Here is a 12812-nt window from a genome sequence, read left to right as displayed (position 1 = left end):
AGGACACTTAAAAAAAAGTGATTGGCTCTAAGATAACAATTTCTGAAACTGCTCTATGTTTATCAAGGTGTCAATCGCGAGTGTCAATCGCTCAACAGGCTCGCGACCTATAGTTCTATCTAAAGCCCAAACAATAATTGCTCTAGGAAAGCAAGTAGGCGAGCTAGGCCGACGAGCCTCGCGATGCCGAAGTCACCGAGCTAGGCGCGGCGCGCGCGAGGAGTCGAGCATCACGTTGCTCGGTGTGATGTCGCTGTGCACGGACGACGCACTGCTCGCACTCCGCGTGGAGGTCGAGTATCCCAAATCCAGCGCGATCAGAGTTGTCGTGGCGCACGGACGCCGAGGACAAATAGAAAGCACTTTTTTTTAACGTAACAAATAGAAAGCACTGGCGGCGATATATATCAGGATCCAGTCGCAGATCGGCGGGGGCCAGTTCATGTGACCAATGCACAATCTCCACACACCGCATCCACGGTAGAAAAGCAGGCCCGTTGAATGCGCGGTGCAAATGGAGGGACCGCACTGGTCCTCCAAAATTTAGGCCCCCCAAAAACTCACATGCAAAGGTCCTAGTTTTAGCTCTATACTCCCTCCGTATTGTAAAGAAAGTCGTTTCAGACATTGACACGGTCTCCAAAAATAACTTTGAACACTAACTTTTTACTAAAAAATTTTATAAAATATAGTCAACATATACTTTTATGAAATTACATTTCAAGATGAATCTACTTATATTGCTTTTATATTTTCAAACCCAACTCAAAAGAATTTATTAATTAAAGTTTGAAATGTTTGACTTAAGACAAACTCAAAACGACTTCATTTACAATATGGAGGGAGTACACGAATGCTTGTGCTTGACTATTAATTTTCTTTCAAATGCATGCAAGCACGTATAATCTTTCCTTTTTTTTCACATGTCCGCAAAATCTATGAATGCTTGCTTGCTTCTCTCTAGCTTCTTTCTTTTTTTTTCATCACGAATAAACTCCAGCATGCAATCTGCTGCTATTTCTAACTTCACTTTTTTTTTTAAGAAATAACTTCATTTTGATCTAGCTAGTTTCTGTTACTGTAAACTGAATTAAAGTTGAAATTCAGCCAAATAAATCACTTGATTACGTTATCAGCCTACCAGGTCATGTTTGAGCCATTAAAGTTGTCAAATTAAATTTTGCTACCAACAGCTAATCCAAAAAAACAAAGGCAACTAGTCCAATTTGCTGCCGTTTTCTTTCATGTATAATGATCTCCATTGTCCATACCACAAGATGGATGATTGCTTTTGATAGCCGTGGCTGCTTCTTCTCAAACAAAGCAAGGTGACTCCATGTCTTCATGAAATGGGTTTATTAATTTGGTTGTTTTTCCTCTAATAATATTAATCCTCCTTGTAGGTATTCTGCGATTGTTAATTTTTCTCTCCTGCACTTCCATATGTCCCGCCAATCAGGATAGCATGCACTCAATTATGGTGCATTATAAAATCAAATCAAAATATATTCCACCTACTTATATTTTCTAAATGTAGGGCTCCATTTTGTATTATCACACTGGGCCTCGGAATCTTAGGTACAGCTCTTGTAGAATGTTTGGCGGCCCGAGCTGGTACCCCCGGTTTACTAATTCCCGAGGGGCACTGGCGGAGGGTCGCTGGGGCCATAGAGGCCAGGGCCCTCCTGCCATGCGAAATTTCCATTAGTTAAACAGTAATTTTAACACTGTTTATTAGTTTAGCAGCTCAATTAACAGAGGCAGGCTCTGCCGAGGGGCAGGCAAGTACTCCCTCCGTCCCACAATGTTAGCATTTGTAGCATTCAAATGGAAGAAGTAGGAGAGTAGTAAAATTCGCATGTGGCCTTGAGTTAAAGTGATATGGTCTCGGCAACCGCACATGTATGTAGTACTAAAATATTATCTTCCAGCACATTCCAGCAGAAAAGTACACCCCCTCGATGGATCAGCTCAGCAGTTTTTTTTTACTCGATGGATCAGCTCGACCGGGAAACAGCCAGTGGAACCTATGTCTAGGAGTGCTTATATTGTGGCACAAATTTTGAACGCTACAAATGCTAATATTGTGGGACGGAGGGAGTAGCTCCCTCGAAAGACAACATGGAAAAACAACATGATGGCGAAATGGTGAGGGACTGAACCTTGACTGGGTTTTCAACTGACCGTTCCGATGCTTCTGCGTACCTTCGCCACTGACTTCTTGAGCAGGGGAGAAGTCCTTAATAGCACGGCGATAAACGTAGCCAGTACACTCTGTTGCCTTGGGAATTCCTTCAGCACGCCAAACTGATCCCTTCTTCTCCGCCCGTCGGCAGTTGCAGTTTCAGTGGCTCCGGCGTCGTCCTCAAGGTCAACACCACTGGTTCATTGCTGCTTCTGCTGTGGTCTCGCTTCCCGGCAAAGGCAACCAATCGGCGTGCGTGCCATCCGGCAAGCTCCATGGACGGGGATAGCATGATTCCTTGGCCACCGCTGCCGCTGGAGCCGGGGATCTACGGCGGCGGAGAGTTAGTTTCCTCTTACTCATTTGGTACAAACAAATCCCTTGATGCTGGTTTCTTTAGTTATGGAAGTAGCCTGATGCTCCCCAACATTCAAGAACCCCGTACCAACGACCATCCGGTGAGATCACATTTCTATCAGAGCTGGGCATATAACGATACTGGCGTATTCTTCAGAAGGGTGCATGACAATCACAGTTCCAGGAGGGAATCATTTCGTAGCCGTAGCAATAGGAGAACTCGGAGGCACAAAAGACCACACCGTGTCATCTTTCGTGGGCACAGAAAATTGCTGCGCGACCATGGAAGCTCTACGACGAAGCAAACCCCGGTTCGTCACCGTCGCCGACGGGTCCTGCTTGTCGTGGACGGAACGGCGGCCACGACAAGAATTGCGGTTGGTCTGGCTCTGTTTGGCCTGCTTTGCACGGTTGCAGGGCTCGTGCTCTGGTGCTTGCGTAAGAATTCGGAAGATGAGGAGGAGGCCATCATCCAGCAGACTGAACTCTGCCCCTCGTCGGGGCCTAGACGGTACAGCTACCGTGAGCTAGCCGCCGCGACGGGCAGGTTCGCGGAGGAGGAAAGGATTGGCAGAGGAGGGTTCGGGCCCGTGTACCGTGGCTTCCTGGCTGACCAGGACCGCCGCGTGGCCATCAAGGTGATGATGATGTCGCAGGGGTCGCCTGCGCAGGCGCAGGGGATGAGGGAGTTCCAGGCCGAGGTGACGGTCATGACGAGGCTGAGGCACCGGAACATTGTCCAGCTGCTCGGCTGGTGCGATGGTCCGAAAGCCCTCATGCTTGTCTACGAGTTCCTGCCCAACGGCAGCCTCGACAAGCACCTCCACGACCCAGAGAGCCTACTAACTTGGTCGGACAGGTACTGCTTCCTCTGTTCTTTATTTACACATCGTATTAAGTTTATCTTAAATCAAACTTGACTAGCTTTGATAGAACCTATAAAAAAATATAGCAACAATTATACTATCCAACATATGCACTGTCAGTGTATACTTCATGATGAATTTAATGAAATAAATTTTGTATTGTAAATATTATTATTTCTTTTCTATAAATTTAGTTAAAGTTTGCCAAGTTTGATATAAAATAAACCTAATAAATAAAAATGGAGTGACTACTCTGCTTACAGGTACAATATTGCTCTCGGTGTGGGCTCGGCCTTACTGTACCTCCACACGGAGTGCGAGCAGTGCGTCCTGCACGGGGACATCAAGCCCGCCTACATCTTGCTGGACGCTTCCCGCAACGCCAAGCTCGGGGACTTCGGCTTGGCGAGGCTCGTCGACCACGGAGCTGACTCGCGCACAACCCAGGTCGTCGCCGGAACGCCCGGCTACATTGATCCGGAGCTCGTCGGCAGTCAAAGGCCGTGCTTGCAGTCCGACATCTTCAGCTTCGGTGTCGTCCTTCTGGAGATCGCCTGCGGCCGGCGGCCGGCCACACGATCGAACGGAGCTCCTCCGCCGCTGCTGAATTGGGTCCGTCACATGCACAACAGGGATTCCATTCTCGCAGCGGCAGATCGGCGGCTGGATGGCGAGTTCGACGGCCAGCAGATGAGGCGAGTGCTCGTCGCGGGCCTCTGGTGCGCGCATCACGACCAGAGCCAGCGACCGTCGATCGCGCAGGCCATGGATCTCCTGCGACGTGAAGATGCCGAGCTACCGGTCCTTGATCCAGTGATGCATACTAGTCCGGAAGCAGTTCGCTGCCTGGAAGAAATAGCTTACGGTGACTTGTCATCAGCAGAGGACTCTGCTTTTCAGAATTCTTCTACTACTCACACTGCATACCACACTTCCACGGATTCCAGTTGTCTTCTAGAGTGAAAAATAAAAGAAGTTCATGCAGAGGGCAGAGGGATTAGGCAGGGTGTCTTCCCTTTAGCGGTATTGATGTGGTACTTTTGGCTCAGCAAATATACAGCCTTTGTGTTGTGCTGTATTGTACATACAGTAGTCGTTTAGCACACCAGTAATATTTTACTTCCTTCTCACACGAGTTACGCGCTTGTTCCAACTGTCCCCGCTCACTATCCCTTAGGCCAGTCTCAGTGGGAGTGTCATCGACACAGTTATCTAGACTGGAATCTTAAGAATTATGCCAGTGAAGTGTCATGGTGATGACACTCCTCTCACATTTCATGACACTCATATTTTCTCTCTCCTCATACTATTAGCACATGTTAGTAAATTTAATGTCTATGACACTCTTATGACACTCCCACTGAGATTGGCCTTAGTGGACGTGTTTCGGTAGTTGTACTTGTATATAAGGTTACAATTGTTGACTGTAAGGAATTTTTCTATTGCCTGTAAATACTATGGGAGTGAGCAGGCCATCCCCGTAGGTGTTTACTTAAGCCCTCTAATTTCGTATTCCATCTTTGAATAGAATTTTGCCCTCTTACTGGTTTATTCCAGACTTCCTGCACACGTTTATAGAAATCTTCACGAGCGAACCAGCTAAATTCCATTTTGAACTGCTTAGTGATTCCCGTGTATGAAGGTGCACCAGTTTCCAATAGTAATTGTGTCTGGTCTGAGACACCTCTGTCTAAGGCCTGCATCGACACTAATACCCTAAACTCCCACTCAGTCGACATTAGGACCCTGTCCAGTTTCTCATATTTAGGTTGAGGCAGCGAGTTGGTCTAGGTTAACTGTCCACCTGTTAAGTCAATTTCCTTAACATCAAAGCTGTTAATGACTGCATTAAATAGAAAAGGCCATCTATTGTTAAATATATTATTATTTTTTCACTTTATTATTCCTCATAATATTGAAGTCCCCACCTATAAAAGTAGGAAGCGGGTTCTGCCTACATACACAAACTAGTTCGGCCAGAAAAGGTGATTTGAAATCCTCTAATGGTGGACTATATACTGCCACTAAAATCGCTTTTATTGCAAAGATGAAATTTTATATAAAATTCCCCTTCCACAATTAGCGGTAAATCATACTCTCTTGCATTAACCACGAGCAGAATGCCACCGGACCGTCCTCTTCGAGGAAGAAAATGCCAAATAAAATATCCCCCCTCCCCCCGAGGCGGTTGAGATTTGTTCCAGACATAATCTTGTTTTTCAGTTTCCATGACAGCAACAAAATTAAGGGAATTTTGTTTTATGGCCTTCCAGATGTAATGATATTTAGCCAAGTCTGAAAGATCTATGCTATTCTAAAAGAAACCTTTCATAGAGTAACCATTTTTTTTATATACCTTCGCTCTTCCAATCTTTAGATTATTTAGAAGATGACTTGGATTTTTGACTGAATGCCCTAAGGTCAAAGATTCTCATGGCCAGGTCCAAGTTATCTAGATCAACTTCTGTCATCTCTCTCGTACTAAGTGAGTAAGAAGATTACTTTCATCTTCACTTTCCTCACTGTCACTAAGCACAAAAGGACATTTTTTTAAAAAAAAAATTATGCATGTGTATATATAGTACCAACTCAACTGATGGCTCGTACCATCGTGCAGAAACTTGGAACTGGCTGGGAGCACGTCGTCTGCATAGGCACATATATATGTATTATTTTTGCCAGTTGCAAGTCAACTGTAAGTTGAGTTTCATGCACCAACAGTACAGAATAATGAATAACCAACTGATGGCTCATAACACTGCAGAAAACTTGGAACGAGCTGGCCTCTGTTGTACTGGAGCATGTCTGCCTGGGCGCATATGCATTTGCTTCCCCCATGCATTGTGTGATTGTGTCCCCCGTTGGGTTGCAGAGTAATGCAATTGTTGATCTGTGTGCTCGGCCGTCGACCGCATGCATATTCTATTTCTACGGCTGGAGCGCTCTTCTGATCTTCCTCCGTTGTTGGCTGATGATATGATTAAGTTCATCAGTGCGCTTGCAAAGAATATTTTTTTCGTTATTACCATATTAAGGGTCAGTAATTGAAAACAATAATTGAATGCACTGTTGCTCCTGAAGATGGCCAATAATTCTCGAGGAAACGACAAAGAATTAATGGTTGGTTAATTGTCATTTCACACATCAGTGGGTAATGCACTGTTGCTCCTGAAGCGCTTGTCCATAATTTGTTAGAGCCCGTGGTCTGTTGGCTGCAGTCATTCGTCTATAAATAATCAATACAAGAACTATTCCTTAATTAAAAAATGCGTTGTTGCTGGGCGAGTTAACTGCTGCCTGGCCGTCACGACGTCACTGTGCGCGTATTGGACGGGTAGGGCAGGTTGATGCCTACAGGTTTCGGGGAAAAAAAGAAGGTTGATGTCTACAGTACTGCAGGACTTGACCGGGTGAAGTCGCCGGTCTTCTACAAGGACGTCCCTACGCGTTGATTGCGCCTAATTCCAACTTTGTACGTCAAGGAAGAAGCACTTTTACATGGACATGGGCAGAGTTTATCGGCCGTCAGCCAATCCCTTGCTGGACGGGGAGCGTGGAAGAAGAATGCAAGCGCACAACGTAATCCTAGCATTAGCCCTATCTATATCTCTCATCTATCTTTTTTTTGAAACACAGTATAGACGCAGACGCTCCCAAACACGCACACGCACACTCATCTCTATGAATACACGTAAGCAATCCTACACCTATGAGCACCTTAAAGAGACTAAGCTAGCAAATTCTCGAGATTGACTAAGTCACCACAGGTGCTTCACTGTCGATGGAAGCATCTCCTACCACTGAAAGCACAAATGCTGTTAAATCCTAAAAAATTCGCTCCCCACAAGGAGTCGAACCCAAGACCTCAGATGCTACTGAGGCTCTTGTAACCACTAGGCTACAAGCTCTTTCACATATCTCTCATCGGAAAGAGTCCTTTTTAGTTCCCTTAACTTTAGGGCGAGTTTGCGTTACCTCCCTAGAGTCAAAAACCGGATACGTTTGTACCCTGGACTACGAATACCAGGCATGACACCTCCCACAGGCCATTTTTGGGCGGATTTGTCTGACGTGGAGCCAGGTCGACAGGTCAATGTGTCCCACGCCTTGACGACGTGGCTTCGGGCCCACCTACCATTGAGCCAGGCTGTGGGGCGGGTTAAGAGGAGGTGCCGCTGTCCTCCTCTCTCAATCGCCATCCATTCCCCCGATCCCTAACCCTAGCCCGCTCCGACCGAGTGAGCGGCGGTGGCGGGCCCAAAACCTAGCGAGCTCGTGGCCTGCTTGAGTGGGTGAGATGTCGAGTTCGCTGAGCTCAAGCAATGCTCGTGTCCCGTGGAACAGCGATGGCTGGCGGCAGACCTCACCCATCCCGTACTGCAGAGGCCCTTTCGACTATGAGCCAGCCGTTCTGCGACACTGCGGCACGAAGGTGGCACTATGGATCTCCTGGAGTGATGACAATCCTGGACGGAGGTACTTCAAGTGCTATAATGCTCGGATAAGTCCATAGAGCTTAGTGGATTTAGTGTGCATGGTATAATGTTGGTTTAAATTCGATGGATTGGTACACATTGCAGCATGGAGGGCGCGAGCTCGCTATGGTTGGGCCTGCCGCCGCCGCCGCTACCGCTCACTCGGCTGGAGCAGGCTAGGGTTAGGGATGGAGGGAATGGATGGGGATTGGGAGAGGAGGACGGCGGCACGTCCACTTAACCCGCCTTGCAGCCTGGCTAAATAACAGGGGGGCCGAAGCCATGTCGTCAAGGCGCGGGACACATCGGCCTGTCGACCTGGCTCCATGTCGGAGAAAACTGCCCAGAAATGGCCTCCGGGAGGTGTCGTGTCTGGTATTCGTAGTCCAAGGTGCAAACGTATCTGGTTTTCGACTCTAGAGAGGTAACGCAAGCTCGATCTAAAGTTCAGGGAGGTAATAATAAAACTTTTTTAGATAAGAGATAAGCGAAAGAGACTGTAGCCTAGTGGTTTCCTCTCGGAAAAAGTCTTTTTTGCCTTCCTGAACTTTGGACCGAGTCTGTTTTTCCTCCTTGAACTTTAAAACCGGACGACCAACCTCCTCGGACTCCCAAAACCGGTTGCAGGACCTCCTTGAGTGGGTTTGATGGTGATTTTACTATTTTTCTTTTATGTTTATTTTAACTGAATCTTTAAAAAATCATAGTAAATCACAAAAAAAATCATAAAATAGAAAATCTAATTTTGTTGGACTCCACATGAGTAGATATACGCAATGAACATATTATATGGCATACTTTAGTACAATTTTTTTATATCTTTAGATATATAATTTTCTGTAATTAATTTATAGCTATAGTTTTTGTCGTCCAACTATAGTGAAATTTTTATGGCAGACTAATCATTATATAATTGAGATGTTGTAAAAAATTTATAATTATTGGATAATGTTTGATCGATCTATAGATTTATCTATATAAACTAGATAAATCTATAAAAAAATCTAGACGAATCTATAGATAAACCTAGATAAATCTATAACTTAGTTATACATGATTCAATAATCATAAACTTTTTACTACAATTCAATCATATAATAATTAGCCCACCATAAAAATTTCACAATAATTGAATGACGAAAACTGTAGCTATAAATTAATTACAGAAAAGTATATATCTAAAGATTAACAAAAAATGTGTACTATAGTACACCATATAATATGTTCACTGCGTATATCTATTCATGTGGAGTCCAACAAAATTGGATTTTCTATTTTATGGTTTTTTTGTAATTTATTATGATTTTTTAAAGATTCACTCAAAATAAACATAAAAGAAAAATAGTAAAACCGTCCTCAAACCCGCTCAAGGAGATTCTGTGACCGGTTTCGAGAGTCCGAGGTGGCTGGTCGTCCGGTTTCAAAATTCAGGAAGGAAAAGTGGACTCGGCCCAACGTTAGGAGGCAAAAAGAATTTTTTTTCTTTCCTCTCTCGTTTGTGTCACCACCTGCTGCTCCCCACCAGACGGCCCACACACGGACCATTGGCCTCGGACCAGCCGAGCGTTCCGGCTCCCCACGAGGCCACGACCCACCGATCCCCTTGTCCTTCCGATTCAGGCAGGAACCCTAGGCGGCGGCGTCCCGCAGCCCGGCGAGGCAGCGACGGCCGACGAGCGCTAGCCGCTAGACGCCCGGGCCGGCCGCCTCCCGCGGCTCGCGCGCCGCGCAGGGGCTCCGCAGCGGCACTGCGGCAGACGCGTGGCTCCGCCATGCGCCGGCGCAAGCGCTGGCAGCGCGGCAGCGGGCTCGGCTGGCTGCGGCACCGGCATCCGAGCAGCAAGACAGCAAGCAATCGCCAATCGAGCCAGTGATATTGAACATCCAAGGTGAGGATTAAGGAATTTCTCCATGTTTTGTCAGATGATACACTAAAACAGCTTTAGGCTGTTAAAAAAAAGTTACCTTTAAAATTTTTGAATATCCATATCATAAACCCTGGGCCTGCCCTTGCAACCAACCCGCAAGACACGGGTCGACTGAAGAATACAAACACCGGAGACTTTGACTTAGGGTGAACCTGTCAAGCACTCAAGCGACAACATCTGGCCCATCTAGTTTTTCTTTTTAGATAAAGATATAATTTTTTTAGAAGAAAGGTTCACCAAGCTTTATAGATAGAAAGCATACGAGAGTATCACATCTGGCCCATATAGTTCAGAGTAGGTAGCTACACTTGCGTCGCCATGCCAATATAATTGATCTTGTCCTCCTTCCCCATTAAGCATTCTTTGCTAGCTCCAACAATGGCTGCCACAACCTCTGGCCTCCTGGCTTTCCTCTGCCTCTACTGCTTTTTCGTGCTTTGCATTCACGCACCTTGTGCCTCCTCAACTTCCTTCAGCTTCAACTTTTCAGATACCAGCAAGGACCCCTTCGCCAACGGTCTCAAGCACGCGGGGGACGCAAAGTTCACTGGCTCCATGATCGATCTAACAAGAAACGACCGTGCTCTTCCAAGCAACAGCAGCCTTGGTCGGGTGTGGTACGGGAACCCAGTGCTGCTCTGGGACGCCGCCACCGGTGAGCTAGCAAGCTTCAACACCGTCTTCTCCTTTATGATCTTTCAGGATACTCAATATAAGAAGAATCCGGATGGGACTTTCAACGCTGGCGATGGGATGGCCTTCTTCCTCGCGAGCTACTCGGACAGCAGCGTCCTGGGCAACAGCGGCGGCGGGGGTGGGAACCTCGGCCTCTTCAATGACACCAACCACTTCAACGCCACCGGTGACAGTCGGGTCGTTGCCGTCGAGTTCGATACGTTCCTTAATCCGCAATGGGATAATAGCTCTCAGCACGTTGGCATCGACATCAACTCCATCATGTCGGTGGCGTCCGAATACACGGATCCCTATGATTCGCCCGGACACAAGAACCTCACGTCAGATCTCTGGCTGACCGCCACGGTCAAATACGATAACAAGACGAAGCTGTTAACCGTCGATCTGGATATCGAAGGTTACCTATACCACGTCAACCATACCGCTGACCTGAAGTTGTTCTTGCCGGAGCAGGTGGCTGTCGGCTTCTCTGCGGCAACCGGCGCATCAGGCGAGCTGCACCGGGTACAGGCATGGTCGTTCAATTCCACACTTGAAAAGAAGGTCACTCCGATAGGTAGTACTAGTATGTCACCTGCACCTTCATCCCGACCACTTGTAGCACCAGAAATTACATCGGAGCCGTCGCCAAAGTTGGTACTCAAGGTGCTGGTTCCTGTACTTGCTGTCTCAGTCTGTGGAATTATGGGTCTTCTCCTGTGGCAGAAGCGCAGAAGAAACGAAGCCACCAGCGACAGCTGCGAGTCCGACGAGCAGCACGGCGAGGCTGACTTCGAGAGAGGGGTAGCTGGACCGAGACGGTACCACTACCGTGAACTCGCTGCGGCCACAGGCGACTTCGCAGAGGAGAATATGCTCGGGCGAGGAGGTTTTGGTAGGGTGTACAAGGGGTGCCTTCCAAGTGACGTCGATGACAGCGGCCGGACGGTGGCCATCAAGAAGTTCTGCTCGGAATCATCGCAGAGTAGGAAGGAATTCGAGGCAGAGGTGAAGATCATAGGCCGGCTAAGGCATCGCAACCTTGTGCAGCTGTTAGGTTGGTGCGACAGCCCCAAGGGTCTCTTGCTTGTCTACGAGCTCATGCCAGAAGGCAGCCTTGATAGACACATCTACAACACCGAGAGTGTGTTAACTTGGGCCCAGAGGTATGGCTGCTAACAAAGTCTGATTTAAATTTCAACAATTCTCACTTGCGGCTGTAGTTTGCGTTCATTACTAGTACGACAATTGTCTCATGATTTTTACGGTGGCATGCTAATTTTGTGTACCCAAATTTGATAGGTACAACATCATTGTGGGATTAGGATCAGCACTGCGCTACCTACACCGAGACTGGGAGCAATGCGTAGTGCACGGTGACATCAAGCCAAGCAACATAATGCTCGACGCATCCTACAACTGTAAGCTTGGAGACTTCGGGCTCGCCCGCCTCGGTGACCATGGGGCGGGCCCCAAGACCACGGTGGTCAAAGGCACCAGGGGGTACATAGATCCAGAGTTCGTCAACACAAGCCGGCGGTGCACCCAGTCGGATGTCTACAGCTTCGGCATCGTCCTGCTTGAGATTGCCTCCGGCCGACCACCCTTGGACAGGTGGGATCCGTCCTTCATGCTGATGAAGTGGGTTTGGAGTCTGTATATCGAGGGCAACATCCTTGATGCGGCGGACGCGCGGCTGAGGACGGGCGACGAGGCCGTGGAGCGGCATATGGAGCGTGCTCTGGTCGTGGGGCTCTGGTGCACGCTCCGCGAGCCAGAGCACCGGCCATCGGTTGCGGACGCCTTGCACATCCTGCAGTCCGAGGACAAGCTGCCAGACCTTCCCCTGCAGATGTACAAGATGGCAGCAGCGCCGAGCTTTGCTGTGGGCGAGCGCGGAGTCTCTGGCAGCTCCTACTCCAGCGGCGGCCGCTCTTCGGCTACCACCGGCGCGACTGGATCTTCCGAATCGTCTGCCAATTGATTGGATTTACCCCCCATTCCATGGTTATCGTTGTGCCTGGTGACCATGGTTTTTTACTGTGTACGTTAGAATATCACTGTAATTTGTGATGACTTTAAGCTAAACGGAGTTAATGCCTTATTCCCATATCCACTGAATCTCTATTTACATCAACCGACTAGAGGATTATGGATTAACAAATGACAACTAATATACTCCCTCTTTCCCAAAATATAAGCATTTCTAGATTTGGTCAAATCATATTTGTTCAACTTTGACCATCAATATTCTTATGAATGATTTTTAAATATAAACACTTATATATTATGATAATTGCTTTAGTAATATTATTTTTATCTTATA

The 12812-nt window shown here is 47.3% G+C and overlaps 2 protein-coding genes across 4 annotated transcripts; both read left to right on the top strand.

Annotated features, from left to right (window-relative positions):
* Positions 1 to 2282: 2282 nt before the first annotated feature.
* LOC120660417 (probable kinase CHARK) lies at positions 2283 to 4722 on the top strand. The gene is made up of 2 exons (XM_039938949.1): positions 2283 to 3401; positions 3672 to 4722. The coding sequence occupies exons 1-2, from the start codon at positions 2461 to 2463 to the stop codon at positions 4369 to 4371; spliced, it is 1641 nt and encodes a 546-aa protein (XP_039794883.1). The 5' UTR covers positions 2283 to 2460; the 3' UTR covers positions 4372 to 4722.
* A 4684-nt stretch (positions 4723 to 9406) lies between these two features.
* On the top strand, positions 9407 to 12617 carry LOC120660416 (L-type lectin-domain containing receptor kinase IX.1-like). Of its 3 annotated transcripts, none has more exons than XM_039938948.1 (3): positions 9407 to 9772; positions 10302 to 11652; positions 11789 to 12617. In XM_039938948.1, the coding sequence occupies exons 2-3, from the start codon at positions 10367 to 10369 to the stop codon at positions 12468 to 12470; spliced, it is 1968 nt and encodes a 655-aa protein (XP_039794882.1). In that variant the 5' UTR covers positions 9407 to 9772; positions 10302 to 10366; the 3' UTR covers positions 12471 to 12617. The 3 variants fall into 3 exon arrangements, with proteins under 3 accessions (XP_039794882.1, XP_039794881.1, XP_039794880.1); XM_039938947.1 differs by having other exon boundaries at positions 9480 to 9772; positions 10288 to 11652; XM_039938946.1 differs by lacking the exon at positions 9407 to 9772 and having other exon boundaries at positions 9831 to 11652.
* Positions 12618 to 12812: the final 195 nt, after the last annotated feature.

The sequence above is a fragment of the Panicum virgatum genome, chromosome 2N (genome assembly GCF_016808335.1).
Source record: "Panicum virgatum strain AP13 chromosome 2N, P.virgatum_v5, whole genome shotgun sequence".
NCBI lineage: Eukaryota > Viridiplantae > Streptophyta > Magnoliopsida > Poales > Poaceae > Panicum > Panicum virgatum.
The sequence above is the reverse complement of the archived record's forward strand: the minus strand, read 5'-3'. Positions and strand labels throughout refer to the sequence as shown.